The sequence below is a fragment of the Carcharodon carcharias genome, chromosome 30, assembly GCF_017639515.1.
Source record: "Carcharodon carcharias isolate sCarCar2 chromosome 30, sCarCar2.pri, whole genome shotgun sequence".
Classification (NCBI taxonomy): domain Eukaryota; kingdom Metazoa; phylum Chordata; class Chondrichthyes; order Lamniformes; family Lamnidae; genus Carcharodon; species Carcharodon carcharias.
In genome coordinates this window covers 11969141-11992602 of record NC_054496.1, presented here as the reverse complement: position 1 = coordinate 11992602, position 23462 = coordinate 11969141, and the positions used below count along the sequence as shown (strand labels likewise).

The window sequence follows — 23462 nt, the reverse complement described above, 5'->3', positions numbered from 1 at the left end:
GACCTGCCGAGAGTTTCCAGCAAATTGAGATTTTATCTTAAGCAATGACTGTGCTAAGCAAAAGCTTGTTGAACAAATCCAAATAGAAACTTCAGCTCCACGTTTTCAAGCACTTAAGTATATTCAGTTTTAAGATGATGATGTTTCAACTGACAAATCCTGAAAACATCTTCCAACCATTTCAACGATGGAAAGATGCCTCTTGCACCTGGAATGACGGCAACACAACAGCTTCAGACAGAAGCCTGCTGCCAAACGTCTCCAATAGCCTAGCAACAGTAAGTGGCCTAGGTGCAGAAAATAGCACAGTAACATCGGGTCCATTGAAAATTGTTCAGTTGCCATAGGACTCACCGAAGGGGTGACGCACCAAGTGTCCGCTCCTGTGTCACGTTGCCTGAAACAGCCGCCCGGCAGGAAACATCACTGTGGCTAAATTTGCTTTGAAACAAATTTAAAAATGGAGGCTGACTCACAGAGTAACTCGATCCTTGAAATGCATGGATTGTGAGTGATGAGCATGAAAACTGCCAAGCCTCCCTTGACGGCAACAACAGCTTGCCTTTATGTAGCACCTTAAAACAGGAGCATTATCGAACAAAGTGAGGCGCCGAGCCACATAAGGAGATATTAGAAGCAGCGATCAAAAGCTTGATCAAGAGGTGGGTTTTCAGGGAGAGAAAGAGGTTAGAGAGGTCTGGGGAGGGAAGGCATGGCCGCCACTGATGGGCTGATAAACATCGGGGATACTAGGTCCCAGATTTGGATGGGCGCAGGGAATCTGAAAGGCTGCACGGTTGGAGGTGGCTAAAGATATAGGAAAGGTGAGGCCATGGTTGGATTTGATTACAAGAATGAGAACAGGAGAATATTTCACCTCTCTTCTATTTTTACTTAGTTCTGTTGAAGAGTCACACGGACTCGAAACGTTAACTGTGTTCCTCTCCGCAGATGCTGCCAGACCTGCTGAGTTTTTCCAGGTATTTTTTGTTTGCGTGATGAGAACAGGAGACATTGCCTGCAGTTCCATAATGCAAACCAGCCTAAGTCTATCAAATAGATTGTGTATGCCAACAAGTATCTGAGCATCACACGTGACCACAGACAAGCCCTCTCCATTTGTACGCAGGGAGATGCACAGCTTCAGCAAGCCGGAGGCTCCTGATCTGCTGTATTCTGGGAATATGACTACCTCTGAGGAATGGTTGCCTTTCCATGCATGAAGTGTATACTCTTCTCCTGTGGAAGCCAGCAAAACATGGCGAGTGGATGTGGCATTGTGTGAATCATTGTGTGAATGTCACAATGCAAGTAGCATGACTGCAGTGCTGGAGTCTCTCAACGCCCACCTTGTGTGATTCCATTATGCTTCCAGATGTTTCTCTGGTCCCACCAAAGCCAACCGACTGATCAAAAGATTAAACTCTGCTTCTAGGTACTGGGTGAATAGCCTATGACACGAGCATCATTTTCCTTTTATCTCACAAATCACCCCAACTACTATTCAACGTTACCGGGAAAAAAAGCTGGGGAGTGGGTCTAAATTGGACAGCTCTTTCAAACTGCTGCCAGTAGCACAATGGGCTGAATAGCCTTCTTCTGGGCAGTTTGATTCTCGGGCTACAAATTCCACTTTAGTGCTCAGGTCGCCATGGCAGGAGCACATGCTGCACAACCATAGCCCAATGACTCTCCCTAGAACTACAGTGAAACCTGTAAATTGGTGTCCCATTAGGGGCTGGCACCAGCTTGCAGGTGCCCTTATTTTCAAAATGGTACAAATTTTTTTTTCTTCTTTCATGGGAGGTGGGCATCGCTGGCTAGGCCAGCATTTGTTGCCTACCCCTAACTGCCCTTGAACTGAGCGGCTTACCATATCATTGTAGAGAGCAGCTAAGAGTCAACCACATTGCCGTGGGTCTGGAGTCATGTGTAGGCCAGACCAGGTAAGGATGGCAGATTTCCTTCCCCATTGGACATTAGTGAACTAGATGGTTTTTACGACAGTCACCAATGGTTTCATGGTCACCGTTGAGACTTTTTAACTCAAGATTGTAACTTGAATTCAAATTCCATCAGCTGCCATGGTGGGATTTGAACCCTTGTCCCTAGAACATTAGCTTGGATTTCTAGATTACTACTCCAGTGACATTAACGCTATGTTACCATCTCCCCCAATTGTAAAGGAAGTTTCAGTAGAATGCAGCATTAATAACCCAGCATCCATAGCAGCAGAGAAATCACTATCTCTGGAATAGAGCTGTGCAAATGTCCAATCCCAGAGATAGAGTTGTTTACCTACCAGGTAATGAGCTCTCCATCCTATCAAAGTGAGCATTTTGTGTGAGCAATCCTTTTTCTTTAAATTTGAATTCTACAGGGTGCTTTTCCCAATTTCAGGATGTCCCTAAGCACTTTATAGAGAATGAAGTACTTTTTTTTTAAGTATAGTCACAGTTGGAATGAAACACAGAAGCCAACTTGTGCAGAGCAAGCTTCCACAAACGATATCAAAAGGCACTATGCAAAATGCAAGTTGTTGCAATAATGCAAGATGAAAATTTATAGCTGCTCCTTCACTTCAGTAATTATCATTACCCAGTCACTTTCATATGAGACAGAGTTTGATCATTTCCTTAACAGCACTAAGCCTGTGAGAGCTAAATCAGAGCAATGAAGGTGGACAGTTCTGTCTGGTCTGCACTGGCCCCAGAATGACTGATACATTGTCTGTTCATCCAATTATTCCATAAGGGTCCCCTTTTCCCATTGAAGTGTGAATTCCATTTGATAAACACAGGGAACATTGAAATATGGCAGCAGCATGCCATTTACAACACTCTGTGCACCAAAAAGGACTATTAAGACCTAAACAAGGGATCAGCAAAGTACCTTTTTTTAAACCTAAGAGCCTTTTCAAAATAATTTACCTAAAAATAAAACTATTGGGAGCAACAAGACGTGAAATTCAGCATTCCTAAACCAAATTTTTGGCAAATTGCCATTTGTCGCTGGTAGAATGTATAATGTACGTATATAATAAATTCAATGCATTTTATTCATGTATCAATAGAACAAATGAAAATAGATCACACTCAAAATTATGATGTTTTTATTTTTAATTTTGAGAGTGAAACCATCTTTAAAGCAAACATTAAATTACGATACACAGAACGAGGGCAATTTTTCAGCTATTGATTCACGTGTTTTCATGTTGATTCGAGCCCGATTGTCACCAAACTAGTAACCCAGAGGCCCAGGCCCATGCTCTGGGTTCAAATCCCAGCTGGTCGAATTTAAATTCAATTAATAAAATCTGGAATTGAAAGCTAGTTTTAGTGATCGTCACCACAGGCAGAATTTTCCTAATTTCTAACATGTCCCTGATCGTGTGACAGAGTCATTTGAGGGGACATGTTATAAACGTTTCTAAATTCATTATTTTCATTGTTCAAAATCTTCCCTCCCCCACCACAGGCAGCGTTGAGTACTACAGCACGTGTTTCGCACTGGGCCGGCCTTAACTAGCCCACCTTGCGTGAAATCGTGGTTGGGCCCCGATCACGGGCAGATGCCCAAAATCCTGCCCCATGAAACTATAACTGATTGTCGTAAACGCATCTGGTTCACTAATATCCTTTAGGGAAGGAAATCTGCCATCCTTACCTGGTCTGGCCTACATGTGACTCCAGACCCACAGCAAATGTGGTTAACTCTCAACTGCCCTCTGGAATGGCCGAGCAAGCCACTTACAAGGGCAGTTAGGGATGGGCAAACAAATGCTGGCCTCGCCAGCGATGCCCACATCCCATGAAAAAAAATAAAGCTTCTAAGCACATTTAGAATAATTCGTCTTGTTGTTCGACTTAGGAACTCTCTGCCCCAGAAGGCGATGGAAGGGGGGCTCATTGAATATTTTAAAGGCGGAGGTAAATTGGTTCCCTCGCCCAACGAGAATTTAGGGCTATCGGAGGTAGATGAAAGTGTGGGAATTGAAACACTAGCAGATCAGCCGTGATCTTATTGAATGGTGGAGCCGGCTCGAGGGGCTGAATGGCCTACTCCTGCTCCTATTTCATATGTTTGTAGGTTCGTATGTCTCAGCTACATAGAAGCAACAATGCTCGTAGCCATAAAACCTGTCCCTCAAACCAAAGATGGTCTTTAACTGTGTTGTAGCTAGAACACTCAAAACAGGTTTATTTAGAGCACAATGATGTTTTTCATTAAAATAATAATTTGAATTTGCAAAGCGCAGCAAAATGATTAGCTTTTTAACCCCATAATAAATTCACGGCTCTTAACTTTTCTTGACTTTATTTTTTTTTAGGCCTTTTTCGTGCTAATCCGATTGCCACAAACATGATGTTGAAGAGCCCATTGTGGCTCTGGAGCCACAGGTTACAGAGCCTTGCCCTTGGTCTTCCGACATTCAAGGCTTGCCTTGGGCAAGGTTCTTTAAGCTGCTCGTTCAGGTCTTTTGGGAATAAGTTATTTCCCTACTTCAAAGCTTTGCTGGCGGCAAAACTGGTTTGCCTCTATTCAAAACTGGTGCAGCTGAATGGTAACATGCCTGAAGTGAGCGACACACTCCCTTCAGTTTAGAGTATTAGCAGTCTCAACTGAAATCAGTAACAGAGCCAGTTTTCCTAATGAATGGGGCACCGCCCAAGACAGGCTCCTTTGAAAAAGACTGGTGAAAGGTTGCGCTGCTGTGGTACTGGGCTGTGCTAACCAGAAGGTGCTGGTTCAATCTCCAACCCATTCTAGTTCAAACCCCCACCTCGGCCAAGGTAATTGGGGAGCTTCAATAGGAGATAGAGAGGTGGGTGTGGGGGAGGTTGCAGCCCATTCAGACCCCCTGCCAGCTGCATACATGGACATCAAGATTGGTCTCACCGATGGCGAAACCCCCACGGTTAAATAGCCTGCCCACACAGAGCACCTAGCCTCACACATGAAGACCAAGCTAACTGGTTACAGGGCAATTAGAGCTGCTTACCCTTCAGCAGAAAAGGCAAGTTGCGTGGAACCAATTTCTAAAATATCACAGCGAAGGTTCATTTCACTGTGTCAGGCCACACTTGGGTTAATAGATTTCTGACAACACTGCACCTTTAAGAGAGGCTTGGATGACCTGAAAAACTGACACAAGCTGTTTGCAACATAGAAACTGGGACAGAAAACACAGGTCAGGGCTGATGTGGCAACACCACTTTATCTGTGGCAGTTTTTAATTTCCTTTATCCACCCTTTCCTTATATCCTTACTTTTCTAAGCCTTTATCTGTCCCCCTTTGGAACAGATCGACTGATTTGGTATCTGTGGAGTTTGGATGAGTGTGTTCCATATTCCAGAAACATTAGGGACAGGAGGAGGCCATTCTGGCCATCGATCTTGTTGCTGTGAAGATATTTTTCTGGTCTCTCTAATTAGTTGGAAAGGTCATTCATCAGGCACTCCGTTAATACCCATCATTATTTTTAAAACACCTCAATCAGAAAATCCTTTAGCCTCCTGATCTACCAGGGGACTATAACCAAAGATTACCAAGTCTTCAGTCCCTACATTCCTGGTATCTTCCCGATTAAGCTGCTGTTGGACTCCTTCTAACTCTGACATATCCTTCCCCGAGATAATAAACACAACCCTGAGTTCCAGGTTTAAATCTAACCTGGCAGACAGGAAGCAGTTGAGGCAGATCAGACCCACTAAGTCAATGGCAATATAATCGGGCCCAATAAGGTAGGCTTTCAACGCAAACAATCGCCACTGCTGGTGGATGCTCCAGGGATTGCCAATCTCCCCCTGGAGTCTCCAAGAATTAACCCCCAGGACACCGCTGGGAGAAAACCCAGGCGAAAGATTACGAGGATATGCATTGAACATATGAATGTATATAGGAACATATGTCTTGGGAGCAGGAGTAGGCCATTCGGCCCCTCAAGCCTGCTCCACCATTCAATAAGATCATGGCTGATCTGGTTGTGGTCACGATTCCATTTTCCGGTCTGCAGACCCCCACCCCCCATAATGCTCGAGTCACTTGTCTAATCAAAATCTGTCTAATTCTGCCTTGAATAAATTCAAATGACCCAGCCTACACTGCTCTCTGGGAAAGAAGCGTGTTTTTTTTTAAAACATTCTCCTATTGTTTTTTCCTTAATAATTACAAAAATACCAAGCATGGGGCAAAGGGCTATTTGACTGACAGTCAAGAATCATCCAATCGGATAATGAAGAGTATTCTCTTTCAATTGGACGTGGGAGGGCGGGGCACCATGAGGGTGGGCCTGACTCGCAGCCAATAGTGGGAGTGTGGGGGAAAGGAGTGGGTCAGCTGGTCATGCAATGAAATCCTAATCCTGTGCAGGGTGGGTTAGGTTAACACTGGGGGCACTGCTGGTTAAAATACTCTTTTAATTACGGATGAAGATCATATTTAAGTATTAAAGCCATTCAAGTTTTGAAACTTCATATTATGGGTTACTACAACATAAAGCTTAGATGCCCTTTTGAATATATGTACTGAGTAGAAAGTCAGTGCTTGCTAAATGGTTTTATAACATCCCTTAACACAACATACCGAGTTTAGATAAATAGCTCTTATTTAGGCAGCAAGTATGAGATCCTAAAGTCAATCCCACACTTTCAGCTCTGGCCTATCGACCAGTGTGACAGCAGCCGGTGACACGTAGGGAAGCTGCTCCATCAAAAGCAGGAAATTAGTAAACCTGATATCTCCTCTGTTACCAGGTAACATCAGGGCCCTAGTTTCACACCAACATTGTGTTTGAAAGCAAACTGAAACTGGTTGTTTGGCAAGAGGGATACAGGAGACCGAGGAATTGACAATGGTTTATATTTCTCTCACGAACTCAAGATGTCCCAAAGTGCTTTACAGCCAATGAAGAACATTAGTAGTCACTGTTATAGGGTTTCCAACCCACCAGGATTGGCCTGGAGTGTCCAGGAATTGAAGATCAATCTCCAGGAGACTGCTATGTACAGCCCTGGAGAAAATCATCGGGATATTAAAAAAAAATTGTTCATTTTGTTATTTTCTTTGAACATTTCTCTCTTTACCAGAGATATTATGTTGAAAATGCGGGTAAAAAAGGCTGTTTGGCCGGCATTGAGCATCACCCAATTGGGTAAAGGGTGTTTTCGCTTTCCAATTGAGCGCGTCACAAGGACGGATGTGTTGGCCGACTAATGGCTGGAATGTGGGGCAAGTCATGTGATGAGATTCTAGGAATACATTTAATCACAGCTGGCAACCCTACTGTTGTAATGTAGGAAATGTGGCAGTTGTTCAAGCAAAGCAAGATCCCGCAAACAACATGAGATACTCTGTTTTAGCGATGCTGTGCAAGAGCTGTGTGGTCAGGCCACACAGGAGAGCTCCACTCAAGAGATCAGTTGGGGCCTCATCCAAGGCTTCATTTTTGACAGTGTAGCACTCCCTCAGTACCGCACTGGTCGGTACAGATTTTGTGCTTAAGGCTCCGGAGTAGGATTTAAACCCACAGCCTCCTGACTCAGAGGAGAGAGAGTGCTTCCCACCGAGTGGAGATGTAGCACACCAACACAGGAAGATGACATGAGTGAGTGGGAAGGTTGGTCCAGGAGTACAAGAATAACCTGTAAAGATGGTCAGGATGAATTTGAAGGGAAGCTATCAGCATATAATATAGGATAGAGGACGTGAGCCCAATATTGCCAAGTTCCTGGTCTCAGCTCTCCTCCCCACTCTTCACCCAATCCACAACAGGTTGGAGAAAGGGAAATCAAGCCAGTGGGTGGGTTGTCCACAGCTTCTTGTGGCCCACTATCTAGCTCTGCTCAAGGTTCAAGAACAGATCACCCACTGCCCTGCCAATCAGACTACTGGAGAAAGAATACTGGGAGTTTACTCATAAGGTAAAAAAACAAAGCCTCTCAATACATCAGTGTTAAGTTTGCTCTTCATACATTGAGTAAAGGATGAATCTGGAGCCAGTCTTTTCCCTAAGACAAGTTTATTCACAAAACCACAGAGTACAGGCACAGACTCCCCTTTTCCCCCTACACCAGTGCAAACCAGTTCTTATATACTTCAGAATAATTCCCTATTCTTTCCCCCAGTTAGTAACAGTTGCCCTCTTACAAACTAAAGCTTGCACTTCATTGTAACAGGATTCCAACATTATCGATACGGCTTTTATACATCTTACCCCATCTGATATGTTAGCTCCTTACCAAGTCTAGCCTCCAGTGACCACACCTTTTAAGCATCAGCCATGGCTCAGCTGGTCGCATTCTCACCTCCGAGTTACAAGGTTCCAGGTTCAGGTCCCACCCCAGAGGGCCGAGCACAAAAATCAAGGCTGACACTCCAATGCAGAACTGAGGGAGTGCTGCACTGTCAGATGGATGCACTATCTTTTGGATGAGATGTTAAACCAAGGCCCCAACTGGCCTGCTCGGGTGGATGTAAAAGATCCCATGGCACTATTTTGAAGAGGTGCAGGGGAGTTATCCCCAGTGTCCTGGCCAACATTCATCCCTCAATTAACATCACAAAAAGGAAACAGGTCATTTGGTCATTATCACATTGTTGTTTGTGGGAGCTTTCCGTGTGCAAATTGGCTGCCACGTTCCTATATCGCAACAGTGACTGCACTTAAAAAGTACTCCATTGGCTGTAAAGTGCTTTGAGGCATCCTGCGCTCATGAGAAGCACTATATAAATGTAAGTCTTTTGTTCATACCCCAGCTACAAGCATGGGCAAGGGCCCTAATAGCCATCTTTCAAGATTAGGAACTTGGTGGAGCTCTAAAAAAAAAGTGTCATTGGATGACTTATTCTCTGATGTTGGCCCCTCACTGTTTGCATTGCGGGGAGGGGGATGGAAAATATTGCATCTCTTAGAGGAAACAGTCAAGATCAAACCTTCCAGTGATATACTTTACAAGCTCAAAATGCTTTCAATGTCCCCTTCAATTGTGTTTATGCTTTGACAGTTACAACAATTTGGAGACCAGGAGACTATTTCGGTCTCCATGCAGTATAATATTAATAACAAAAGCAAAGGAAAGCAAGTTTAAGAATTTCAAAAATACTGAACCATCTCCACACGGAGTAATTTCAATCAGTGAGAGGTAACTCGTGACTCTCTCAATTGTTCTATTTTTAAAACCTGATAAGATCAGTTTTAAGTCATTGAACATCGGTGAACAGTGACAGCTACACACCATTTAAGCCGTAGCCAATGTTTTATTAATCAGTTTGGTGAAATCAAAAGATAACACAAGTATGAAATGCGAAGAGGTAATTCAGCCCTTCGGAGGTCCAAAGATCTGAAAATTCTCCCCAACTTTCAGTTTAAACTCGGAGGTACAAGTTTAACCATACAACAGTGAACAAATAGAGCTCAGAGAGGGCATTTCCATGGGGCCAGGATGAAATTTATTTTTTTACTCATTCATGGGATGTAGGCAGCATTGGCAAGGCCAGCATTTGTTGTGCAAATCTAATTGCCCTTGAGGGCAGCTAAGAGTCAACCACATTGCTGTGGGTCTGGAGTCACATGTAGGCCAGACCGGGTAAGGATGGTAGATTTCCTTCCCTAAAAGAACATTAGTGAACCAATGGGTTTTTACAACAATCAATGATAGTTGCCATGGTCACCGTTACTGAGACTATGGGTGGAATTGTTCCAGATCTTGCACTAAGTGCGGTAGTGGGTGGGTAAAAACGATGTTTTACCCGCCGTCCGCAATGGCGGGTTTTCACGCTGTATTGTCCCAAATGTCCACCTGGCCTCATCTCCTCTGGAGACTGCCTCCTCAGCCCTCACCGTTTTAAGGCCACTTGCACAGATCAACATGTGTCCCACACACACCCTGGGATACCCTCCTTCCCCAGTACAGCCCTCACCCTGCAGCTTCTTCCCTTGCTTGAGGCCACTTCTCCCCAATCCCCCAGCAAGCCCTAGCCCTGCGGCAACTGAAAAGCCACCTCCACCTTCCGGCTGGTCTGGTAGGTAAAGACCTGCCCATGAGCCCCCCCTAAAAGTGATGTGGTGCTGTCTGTGAAGCCTGGTGCTGATGACTGCGAGTATGCCCAAAGCAAGGTGGGCAGACAAACTTCAAAATCCCGAGCAAGTGCAGCCCATTAGGTGCACGTCGTTTATGAGCTGTTGTGAAACACATCAGTTTGTTTTCCTGCCAATGTGGACGGACGATCCAGTGGCGGGGGAGGGGGGGGTGGGGGTGAGTGCAGCAGGCTGGCCTTATAATGATATTCAGCTGTATTGCAATGAGGTTCCCGGCGTCCAATGGTGGGAAACATGACCCGCCATTGGCAGGCTGAGGGGACGATCGCCAGCTGGTTTCACACCATTGTGAAACCGATAATGCCATATTGTCGCTCGCGCCACCGAACATGCCCAACACCGCCGGGCACAGAAAATCTCAGCCTTTAATTTTTAATTCCAGATTTTCTTTTTAATTGGATTAAATTTCCAACAACTGCCGTGGTGGGATTTGTGACCCCAGAGCAATAACCTGGGCCTCTGGATTGCCAGTCCAGTGACATTACCACTAGACCACCATCTCCTATCAATGCTCAATGTTGTTGCTAACAACATCTGATCAACTGGGTTCCAAAACTCACGAGGCTCATCCCTGCGATCAAGGCCATTTACTTGCAGTTTTCAAAGAAAAGGAATATGTAGAGTTGAGGAGTTCAGTCACTACAACACAGGGAAATCTCAGAAATCACATGTTATCTTGAACTAATGTTTGAAGCTCAGTCTTAACCAGATGTTTACCCATTGACTGTTTAAACCAGTTCACCAGCAGTGCCGTAGCATCTTTCAATGGGAACCCATTTAGGGCCCTGTTAATTCCAGTAATTGTAAACTCGAGTCTCTCGTCCCTGATCTGTATTAATTTTGAACCCAGGGCATACAAGGCAATGGGCCCTGTGCTGGAAAATGGGATTAGAATAGTTAGGTACTTGTTTGGCCAGCACAGACTCGATGGGCCGAAGGGTCTTTTTCTGTGCTGTAGACCCCTATGATTATGACCCCTCTTCTACAACCACGGTTTACATTGAACAAGCTGCTTAACACATCTACAATGCTAACCCTCTCAAACCTATTCCCTCTCAGGATTCTTTCCTCCAATCTCAACTAGTTCAAATCTGCGGGCCAACAGCAGTACAGGGCACTCTTTTAAAGATATCTTTGATCTTGTCCTCTTGCTGCATCAGCGCTGGTATTAGTGAATGAGCCACATCTTGCTAAGCTTCCTCTTCGTAAAGCACTATTGCCAATAACAACTGGGCACGGAGCCAAAGAAACTGCCTTATCGGCAGAGTCAGTGAGCAGGAGAGTCACGAATCAGGAAAAGCAGAGCAGCTCCATTTAAAATTTAATCTCTCTTGCCCCTTGATCTAGCAGCACGATCCTTAGGGAACTGAACACTATCCAGTCCCAAGCAGAAGGCAGCTCCCTCCTACATCCCTCTCTGCACACACTGGAAGCTTCGCGAGTGTTTAATAAGTGAGTCAGCTCCGGATTTCGCACACCCGCCCATCAGCAAGGACAATTGCAGGTTTATTTTCTGGGTGGATTGATGGGGCCTCCGCACATTCTGTTGTTACTTCCTGGATTCCAGCCATAACAGCCTTGTCGACATCTGAAACACTCGAATGCCTCTTGCAGTCACATGGCTGCAATGACTCTCCTGTGAACTGCAGGATCATAGCAACCACTAAACGTGACAGTGCAATGCTCGAAAAGTAAAATGATGCCAGGAGGGCAGTCAGACGGGGAAACAGCCTAATATTGAAGTCAAAAGGCTCCCTGCTTTCTTCCTCCAGTCCAGCCAACGATCAAACTAGGATCTTATTTCAGGAACAATTACAGTCGTATAGCTTCACTGAACTTGGAGAGTCTCTGGTAAATGTACCCAATTCTATAACATCTTGCCTTACAAACGGGACTGAGGAGACCTTTGGCAATACCATCAAGGGTCAAATATCTTTTGACCGCCATGACCCCATGGTCTGGAGTCTTCTCGAAGCTCCACTACCTTACCCACCTCCCCACTACTTTCAAAAGGTTCCTTAAAGCCTCCGAGACTATACCTTCTCCTCAACCTCGGTCTCCCTTCTCTCTCCGATTTGCAGCCGAGTTCCTGCCAAATTTATTCATGGGATGTGGACGTCACTGCCAAAGCTAGGATTTATTTTTTTTCTTCAGTTCTCTGCCCGAAGGGGGGTCCGAGCCACAGTGCCACAAGCTCCACCACGTGTAGGGCAAGGAGGCAGAGCCCAGATCCATCCCAGCCGGAACGGAGGCCCCATGCTGTTGGCAGTAATCGGACACAAACCAGTTGTCCAGCCAGCAGAGTCACCAGCCCCCTCCAAGGCGTCCGAGTTGCTATGGCAACATACTCATGCACGTTGTAGTTTGGAGTTATGGATAGTGATGGTAAAGGCTCCAGTTTCTTTCCATCGCATGGCTGACCAGGAATCTCTCTCGCTCTTACCACATGCCATTGGTGAGTGTTGGGAGGATTTACAAATTGATACTCAACCTGTTCGGCCGTGTTATGAACGCACCTTCCTTGGCCATCAAGTCCCAGAGTGGCAAACCAGGAACTTATGATTCAGAGACAGGGGCGCTACCCACTGCGCCACAAGGGTTTATTGCCCATCCCCAATTGTCCTCGAGAAGGTGGTGGTGAGGTGCCTTCTTGAATATAGCTGAATGGCTGCAGAGGGCAGTTAAGAGTCAATCATATGTAGGCCAGACCAGATAGGGATGGCAGATTTCCTTCCCGAATGGACATTAATTAGTGAACCAAATTGACTTTTATGACAATCTGGTTGTTTCGGAGAGACCACACCCGATAAAAGTATTTAACCCATTAATTGAATTTAAGTTCCCCAGCGTCTGTGATGGCATTTGAACTCGTGTCTCTGGATCATTAACCCAGGCCTCGGGGTTACTAGTTCAGTAACATGACTACTATAAAATGAACCCGAGGTTGGAGAGTCGGGGGTTGAAGCATCACTCTGAGATTTAAGCACAAAATCCAGGCTGACACACCCAGTGCAATACTGAGGGAGTGCTGCACTGTTGGAGGTGTCCTCTTTCAGTTAAGACATTAAACTCAGGCTCCACCAGCCCTCAGGGATAAACATAAAACTTCCCATAGATACTATTTGAAGAGGAGCAGGGGAGTTCACCCAAATGCAAATCTCTCAGAAGCTACCAAAAAAAAACCATAAATAAGCAATGTAGCATTAAACCTTTAAAAAGGAAATAAATTTATAAAACACATACCCATATCTGCAGCTTCACCCTCTTCTCATTTCTGTAGACGGTTTTCACTTTGAAGTCAATGCCCACCGTGCTGACAAAGGCAGACGTGAAGGAGTCATCTGCATATCGGAACAGGAACGAGGTCTTGCCAACACTGCTGTTGCCAATGATCAGCAACTTGAACATATAGTCAAAGTTCTGGTCTGCAGCATCTTTCTGCACCTGTTTGGACTCATTCGCTGAGGCCATCTACCGAATACAAAGATAAGAGACAGAGGGCTTTCATTAGTGTTTGTGCCTTTCTTTTCAAATAGGGCTTTTTCTGTACGCTAAGCCTAGAAAAGATTCAACACTGAAATCATAACTTTCCACACTGCAATTTAGCTAATTACACAGAATTTACAGCATAGTAACAGGTAACAGGGAATTTAAGAACAAGAGGCGACATGAGGAAACTTATGTTTAAAAACACAGTGAATGGTTAGGTGGTTAGGATCTGGAATGCAGTGACTGAGAGTGTGGTGGAGGCAGATTTACTCGTGGCTTTCAAAAGAGAACCGGATAATCAACGAAGAGAAAAAAATTGCAGTGCAAAGGCAAAAAGGTGAAGGAGTGGGACTAGCTGAGTTGCTCTTTCAGAGAGCTAGCACAGACACAAAGGGCCAAATGGCCTCCTCCTGTGCTGTAACCACTCAATGACTCCATTCAGCCTTGGTCCATGTCAATGTTTATGCTCCACACGAACCTCTGCCCACCTCGCCTCATCTGTTAGCATCAGCATATCCTTCTATTCCTTTCTCCCTCAATCAATTATCTATCTTCAATCCTATCTGGTTTTACCTGAGAACGTAGTGGAGTTGATTGAGCCTTAGTTCAGGATCGCCAGTCTCCGGGATTGCCTTCGAGTCTCCAGGAATTAATTTCCCGGGCACTCCAGGAGAAAATTCACTGCCGCGTTTAGAGAAATTGTGTTTTCTTCTATTCCTTTTGTTTGTTGCTGCGTCAAAAAAAATATTGACAACAGTTGAGATTTATCTAACTGAGCAAAGAAGGGTCGGTTCCCTTTCTGACTGGTGCAGGAAGGCAGGGCGTCATCATGATGGACATGTTGGGTGACCAATCATGGGAGAGTGGGCTGTGGTGGGGGTGGTATGTCAGGCTGGCGATAAGAGGTCATGTAATGAAACCTCCAGGGATACAACGAGATTGACAGCCATTTAACGGTTGCCATTTAAGAGAGCGGGTCAGCACGGCATTGCTGTGACACCTACACCTGGCCTAACTCCACAGGGTGAGGTTACCTGTTCACAACTACACAAAGAACTCACAGAATAATTCAACTCCAATATCAGGGCCTCAGTTCCAAACCACACCTCAGCACAAACTAATGCTGAATTTGTTGAACTGATTCCATTAAATGGAAAATAAAAGGTTGTGGTTCGTGAATACTTCTGGGTTCCATTTTTCTTTCAATCCCTTAAATCGGGGTAGTTCCCTTCATTCACAAAGAATGATCTCCTACTCGAAGAGGAGAAGATAAGTCTTCAGCAGCAAACATCCGTGAGACACTCCGATTCTACTTTGCCTCCCCAATGCCTCCTGACCAGGGATACCCAGCATACATGCACCTACAGGGGTATTATGATATCGACTGCTGTCTCAGTGCGTAGCTCTCTGGTCTGAGTCCAAAGGCTGTGGGCTTCAAGTACCATTCCAGAGACTGGACAACAAAACTCAGAACAGTACTGAGACAACACTGCCATGTCACAGGTGCCACCTTTTTGGATGAGACATTAAACGAGGCTCTGTCTTCCCTCTCAAGTGGGTGTAAAAAACCCCGCAGATTTGAAGAAGAGTGAAGGAGTTCTCCCTTGGGTCCTTGTCAATATTCATACCTCCACCAACATCACTAAAATAGACAATCTGGTCATTTCCGCATTGCCATTTGTGGGAGCTTGCTGTGCACAAAATTGTCTGTCACACACCCTACGTGACTATTGTGCAAGAGTCTGGCACATAGCGGGTTAATGTGGGACTGAGTACAGTACCACCCCAAAAGAGCGCACATGACCAGGGTCAGTCTCATGTTGGACAGAGCCATGTGTACCAGCGAGTATGGAGATAGTTCCTAGCTTGTACCCTTTACTGTATATTTGTAAATAGTTCTAAGAGTTAATGCGTATGAATCTCTTTGCACTCTGCACAGGAATACCAGCACTGGGACTTACAGTTAACCTACGTATGACTACAAAGACTTCTTCAGACCTACCACACTGTAACCAACAACCCAGAACAATGACTACCCTTCAAAAGCATTTCACTGGCTGTAAAGGGATTTGGGATGTTGAAAGGTGCTTTGGAAATGCAAGTTCTTTTCTCTTTATGAGCTCCAAGGCCAAACACGTTGCCCTTATTGTAGCCAAGGTCAGATAGCTTCAAGGCTGTGTTGAGTGTTGAGTTATGAGTCTTCCTGATCTGCACAGCTCTCATCAACACCAGGAGAACAAAATGCAGCAACCAAGCTGGTAAAGGGCTAGTTTTTAAACATTTCGTAATGAGGTAAACACCAGGGACTCTATTCGAATTGCAGATGTGCCAATCTTACCATTGGCTTTCTGGATTTACTGCAGGTAAAGAAAAGGGAAAGCTATCGGCCGAGGCCACGGAGATCCTGAACCCATGCACACACCAATGAGCACCAGTAATCCTGCAATGCCTGGTATCTATGCTCAGAATTTCACAACGTTAACTTTTCCGCATTCAAGCCGTGAGCCAAGGAGCTGAATACTTTCAATGCTTAGGCCACAGACAACACCCAGTGCTGGCATTCTTGCGCAGAGCACAGAGATCCATACACATTACATAATCCAGAAAGTATGAGTCTCTAAAATCAAATATTACGTCAGGGGCAGGTTGGGAGTCGTTTGTCTCTGGGATGCATAACTTACAAATAATTACATTGAATCAACAACAATTTACATTTATATAGCACCTTTAATGTAATGAAACATCCCAGGGTGCTTCACAGGAGCATGAGAAAACAAAGTACCAGGTTGAGCCACATGAGGAGATATTAGGTCAGATGCTTGGTCAGAGAGGTAGGTCTTAAGGGGCATCTTTAAGAAGGAAAGAGAGTTAGAGAGGTTTAGGGAGAAAATTCCAGAATTTGGAGGTTAGGCAACTAGGGCCACCAGCAGTGGAGTGATTAAAATTGGGGGTGCTCAGAAGATCAGATTTGGATGAGCAGAAGTATTGGGGGGGGTGCAGGTTGGAGGAGATTACAGAGATAGGCAGGGGCAAGGCCATGGGAGGGGCAAGAATGAGAATTTTAAAATCAAGATGTTGCTCGAGTGGGAGCAGGTCATCGAGCACAAGTTAAGTGTTACAAGTTAAGACACAGGCAGCAGACTTTTTTTTGAGTGGCCTCAAGTTTAGGGAGTGTAAGATGTGGGAGAAAAGCCAACAGTGCGTTGGAATAGCTGGAGTCTAGAGGTGACAAAGGAATGGATAAGGGTTTCAGCAGCAGATGAGCTGAGATAGGAGCAAAATCCCGCAATGTTACAGAGGTGGAAATAGGTAATCTAAGTGATGGCACGAATGAAGCTGAATATGAAACAGACCATTCAGCCCAACTGGTCTCTGCTAGTGCTTACGCTCCACAGCAGCCTCCTCTAATTGGAGTATCGTGACTAATTCTAGACCCCACACTGGGGAAGGATATCAAGACTTCAGGGGAGGTACAGAGGAGATTTAGTAGAATGGTACCTGGAATGAAAGACTTCAGTTACTGGAAAGACTGGGCGATACTTGGGGTAGTTCTCCTTACAGCAAAGGAGGAGAAGGAGAGATTTAATAGGGGTGTTCAAAATCTTGATGTAAACGAGGAGAAAAGGTTTGCACTGACAGAAGGGTTAATAACTAGAGTACAAGTAATTGACAAAGAGAGGCAACGTGAGGAAACTTTTTTTTTCTTGCACAGAGTTGTTGTGAGCTGGAAATCACTACTTGAAAAGGGTGGTGGAAACAGGAATTGTAACTTTCAAAATGGAATTGGATAAATACTTGAAAAGGAAAATATCTGCAGGGCTATGGGCAGTGGGAGTAATTGGATAGCTCTTGCGACGAGTTGGCACAGGCTTAATGGGCTGAACAGTCTCCTTCTTTGCTATATCATTCTAATATTTGATGATTCTAATGACTTTTCCCACTCTGCACCTCTACCCCAATGTCACACCCCACCCACCCCACTGCCCAATCTGTCTACCATGGGTGCACTGAGCCTTCCCTTAAATGCACCAATATCCTTTCCACTTTAGCCACTCAAGTGAGCCCCACTCTCATCACTCTCTGCAAGAAGGAATGTCCTCCGAAATTCTTTACTGAATCTGTAAGCAACCATACCCCTCGTTCTCGAATCACAAGTGAAAATAATTTCTCCACACCATCCTATCAAACCCCTTCATCATTTTAATGACCTGTTTTTCTTCCTATGAGAAAAGAGCCCCGAGCCTGAACCCTGGAAGGAACATTGTTTTCTGAAGGGGAGGGGAATGGATTCCTGATTTAAGCAACTCATCAGAATGTGAAACCCCGACTCAAGCCCATTCTGAAATTTCTCAGCGACTTGTGCACCCAGCGTTGTCCCACCTGCCGGACCCCCTTACATCAGAAATCAGCTTCACCCCCTTGAAATAACATATTGGCAGACCAGATTACTGGAGGATTGATTGGGTGAGCTGCAATAAATGAGGTTTGCCAGTTGGCTTGGTTCCTCTCTCTGCACTCCGTCAATATCCTGATTCAAGCAAAACATTCGCTGATAAAATGAGACGTACCTTTCGCAAAAACTCATTGCATCAGCACACAGGAGACGGAGGTGCCAAGTGAAAATTAGGGACCAATTTATCTCTGACCCCTCCAACGCCATTACAGACCCCGCAATAGCTCGTGTGCTGTTTGCTCAAGTTTCAAAAGGTTTTTTTTAAGAGAAGATGTCCATCAAGCACTGAATGTGAACATTCTGGAAGCTTCACTATGAAGACCAGTCCTTGGAATTACTTCTTCAAAATGGCTGCACTCTCCTTTTGCAACTTAAAGGAAAGCGTAATAAGTTTTAGATTTAACAATCCAGAAAATGCAATGCAGCACACTCTGCACAGGAAAGTGAAACAATAGCTTCCTTCCCAGCTTTGCCAAGGTGTCAGTGTCAGCCAAGTTGCTGTGGAGGTCCCAACAAACTGTGTGTTTCCCACTAGGGAAAATACAGACTTGCATTTCAAGTCTTTCATGACCACAGGATGGCCCAAGCGTTCTTTGAAGTTATTGTAATGTAAGAAACATAGCAGCCAATCTGCACACAGCGAGCTCTCACAAGCAGAAATGGGATAATGAGCAAATATCTGCTTTTTTTTGGAATAACATAGATACAAACCAGAACACCGGGGAGAATCTTTTAAAAAAATTCATTCATGGATGCGGTCATTGCCGGCAAGTCCAGCACTTGTCCATTCTCAATTCCCCTCAGGAAGGTAAGCCAACTTCAGGAGCCGCTGCAGTGTGGGTACAGACAGTTTCGTTAGGGAGGGAGTTCCAGGATTTTGATTCAACAACAATGAATGAATGGCGATATATTTCCAAGCCAGGGTGAGACACTTGGAAGGGAGCTTGCAGGTAGCGGTGATATGATCCCTCGCACCTGCTACCCTTCTCCTTCGGCAGTCTTGGTTTGGAAGGTGCTGTCGTAGAGGTTTGGCGAGTTGTTGCAGTGCATAATGTAAAGTGGTACATACTGCTGCCAGTGTGCACTGGTGGGGTGGGGGGAGCGAATGTGGTGGATGGGGCAGCAATCAAACAGGCTGCTTTGTGCTGTATGATGTAGACGAGAGCTTCTTGAGTGTTGTGGGAGTTGCACCCATCCAGGCAAGTGGGGCATATTCCATCACACTCCTGACTTGTAGATGGTGAACAGGCTTTGGGGAGTCAGGAATTAAGACACTTGCCACAGGATATCTAGCCGCTGACCTGTTGCTGTAGCCATGGGTTCTTTTAAGTCCACCTGGGAGAGCATTTAACATCTCATAGGAAAGGCGGCACTCTTGACATAACAGCACTCCCTCAGTGGAGTCCTGGAGGGGACTTGAACACCTGACCTTCTGACTCACAGGCGAGAGTGCTACTCACGGAGGCACAGCTGAGGAGTCAATAGCTTCTGCGCCGAAAGGTTCTACGTTTGATAAGTGCTCCTTTTAAACTCAGAAAATCAGTGGCTATCAAACTGCTGTTTGAAAGCTGCAGTCGAATTGAATTGTTAAATCTAAGGCTTTGGTATGTTTGCTGTGTAGACATGGTATGTGTTCCACACAATACAACTTGTTTACTTTCACTTTGAACAGCCCAGTTAATGGCCCGGTCACTTGATTGTACTAAAAAAATAGTCACAAGATGAAAAACACACCACAGTGTATTTTTGCAACAAGACATCCCCTCAGAAAACCCACACCCCCACCCAGACCGAGCCAGCGGCAACGCCTCCAAACAAAGCCAAACTTGACACACAAATTCCATTCAGATTAGGTGGTCCTGTTAAATTACTCAACGCATCGCACCTTAATTCCTCCTCATTGCACTGATTTCCACACCGCTCCCCCCCACCCCAGCAAAGTTCGCCCTATCTCGAGAGGCTCCAACTCACCCAACAATCCTACAGGCAGGCCCTCAGACCTTCACAGTGCCTCACGTAAGCTGTCCTTCATGCGATGCCTAGACAGTTAACTTATTGTCCAACGTATGCTCGCTTTCTCTGAAGTGTCACCAGGTAAGCAGCAGGAGCAGCTGCCCAGCAACATTTTCCATTGCCTGTTCTAGGGTGATGGAGGGTATTTTATAGACACCATCTCCATCCCACACTGTAACCAGCCATTTTGTGCATCAAAGGAGGCACCAACTGATCTCCAAGTGTCACTACCCACAATGGACACTGTATTTGCCCATTACTAATTTAGCGCAGTACAGAGGGAGGGCTGTATTGTCAGAGGTGCCTTCTTTTGGAAGAGAGGTAAAAACATGTGTGCCCTGTTAGGTGAATGTGGAAGATCCCAGGGCACAACAGGAGTCGTCCCCAGTGTTCCAGGAAAATATTTTTGCCAACTACGATTAAATGGATGCCTGGAGGTCTCACCACATGACTTGCCCCCCACACTCGAGCCATTAGTTGGCCAACACATCCATCCTAGTGACGTACTGCCTTCCTACACCAAATGGAAAGGAAAAGACTCTTTATCCACTTGACCGTCAGGCAAACAGCCTTTTTGCCCCCACTTTCAATATTTCTATCTGGTAAACAGAAATGTTCAAAGAAAATTTTTTAAGAAGTATCTTTTGAATGTCATGATTTTTCTCCAGAATTGCACACAGCAGTGTCCTGGAGATTGATCTTCAATTCCTGGAGACTCCAGGCCAATCCTGGAGGGTTGGCAACTCTAAAAACAGATCATCTGGTCATTATCACATTGCTATTTGCATGAAAATTAGCTGCCACGTTTCCTACGTTACTAACCTGACACTTCAAAAATAAAGTACATTTGCTGTAAAGCACTTTGGGGCATTCTGCGGTCATGAAAAGGTGCTATCTAAATGCAAGTCTTCCTGATTTTTCGCCCATGTCTTGGCCTGTTATCGGGCTGAGAGAAGCAGTTCTGGAACTTGATAGTGCGGCATTCCCTCAGCGGAGGGGACACCCTTCCCTGCAGGGGACTTGAACACCTGACCTTCTGACTCACAGGTGAGAGTGCTACTCAATGAGCCACAGCTGAGGAGTCAATAGCTTCTGTGCCGAAAGGTTTTACGTTTGAGAAGTGCTCCTTTTAAACTCAGAAAACCAGTGGCTATCAAATATACAGGAACTGACAAACAGCCAGCAGGCAAGTTAGCCATCTTGACATTAATCCAATCCTCCAAAATGAGCAGCCACATTAAACAGCTCCCCCACAGCACGTCATGGCTTTATACTCGAGATCCAGTCTAATTGCAGACAACTTGTAACACTCAGGATGCTTTGGGGTTGCCAATTCCGGCTGGATATATTCCTGGAGGTTTTGTCACAAGACCTCCTATCTGTAACTGCCCTGTCCTCACAGTCTTGCCATTGTTCTCCCCACGCGTTCATCCTCACGGAATTTTAAGCATAGGAGGAGGCCAGCATTCGGACCAAGAGGTCAACACCAGCGTTTGTTGTCCACACAAGCCTCCTCCCATCCTACTTCAACTACTGGATCAACATATCCTTCATGTACTAGCTTCCCCTTGAATCCTTCAACGCTATTCGCCTCAATCACCCCATGTGTCTATTGTTAGAACAAACAACCGTGAGTTGAAAAAGTAATCGTTTGAGTATAAAAATAAGACATGTTGGGCATCACCAAGGATGCGTTTTGCATAACAGCATGATGCTAACTTATTAATGCCCAAGGTTTTCATGGTAAGTAGTTTTTTTTGACAGTATCTATTGAAAAGATCCCTACTTATTTTAATTTATTCTGGATGGGTTTCCATTTTAAAAAAAAAAAATTCTGATACTATTCATCTGAGAAATGTGCGCACCAAAGATGCATAATTGTTGAATATCATGATAGATGTTTTTGAACAGAATTCACGATGTATGTACTCAGTCAATACCGCTTGATTTATACATTTATGGTCCCGTGATTATGGCCCAATTTTTATTAATATACAAGCAGGTAGGAAACGTTAAATTTTTGCTAAGTTTGAAGGACAGTGCACCATTTAGCCTTGGCTAATTGAAAAATGAACAGATTTAATTACCTGACTGGATAATTTGTGACTGTCAGTCAAATAGCCTATCTGCCCCAATTTCAATATTTCATAATTAATTTGCAAATTTGTTCAAAGCAATTAAATTAAACATCCTGACGTTTTTTTTTCCCCCTTAGGTTAGACCGCTTCTGAAGAACTGTGTAGAGTTTTGGTCTCCTTACTTAAGAAAGGATATAAATAGTCGTTTGGTAGTACAAAACTTGAGTATTGTCAAAAAAGACATTTTGTCGAAGCTTTTCATCTTGCACTCAGCAGAACAATCACAAGAATACCAACGTCAGAGGAAGCAACAATTTTATACTGTACGAGAAGAGGGTACTGATTGGTTGGCAAGTGGACTGTGATTGGTAGATGCAGTGCCATGGAGAATGCACCAATTAAAGGTGACAGTTAACTGCTAAGCATTGTTCAAAATTTAAACCAGGCAGCTTGACTCTGACTGATCAAGACATTGCCCTCTACCAATCAGAGTCCACCGACCAAACAATCAGCAATCTCTTACCATACAGTATAAAGTTGTTGATCCCCCTGACATTGGTATTCTTGCGATTGTCCTGATGAGTACAAGATGAAAAGTTTTGACAAAAATGTCTTTTCTCAGCAATATTCAAGAAAGGGTATAATTGCATTAGAAGCAGTTCAGAGAAGGTTAGCTCGACTGATTCCTGGGTGGACGGGATTATCTGAGGAGGAAAGGTTGAGCAGGTTGGGCCTATACCCTTTGGCGTTTAATAGAATGAGAGGTGATCTTACTGAAACATAAAAGATCCTGAGGGGATTTGATAGGGTGGGCGCTGAGAGAATCACAGAATCAGAGTGCAGAAGAGGCCCTTTGGCCCATCGAGTCTGCACCAACACTTGAGAAACACCTGACCTACTTACCTAATCCCATTTACCAGCACTTGGCCCATAGCCTTGAATGTTGTGACGTTCCAAGTGCTCATCCAGGTAAATTTTAAAGGATATGAGGCAACCTGCCTCCACCACCCTCCCAGGCAGTGCATTCCAGACCGTCACCACCCTCTGGGTAAAAAAGTTTTCCCTCACATCCCCCCTAAACCTCCTGCCCCTCACCTTGAACTTATGTCCCCTTGTGACTGACCTTTCAACCAAGGGGAACAGCTGCTCCCTATCCACCCTGTCCATGCCCCTCATAATCTTGTATACCTTGATCAGGTCGCCCCTCAGTCTTCTCTGCTCCAACGAAAACAACCCAAGTCTATCCAACCTCTCTTCATAACTTAAATGTTTCATCCCAGGCAACATCCTGGTGAATCTCCTCTGCACCCCCTCCAGTGCAATCACATC

At 44.9% G+C, this 23462-nt stretch overlaps 1 protein-coding gene across 1 annotated transcript in view; it reads right to left on the bottom strand.

Moving 5' to 3' along the window:
- rab3da (RAB3D, member RAS oncogene family, a) overlaps window positions 1–23462 on the bottom strand; it is a 46399-nt gene that overhangs the window by 11135 nt on the left and 11802 nt on the right. The window contains exon 2 of the mRNA XM_041177363.1: window positions 13344–13571. Coding sequence (XP_041033297.1) covers window positions 13344–13571 — 228 coding nt within the window. The remainder of the gene's footprint in view (window positions 1–13343; window positions 13572–23462) is intronic.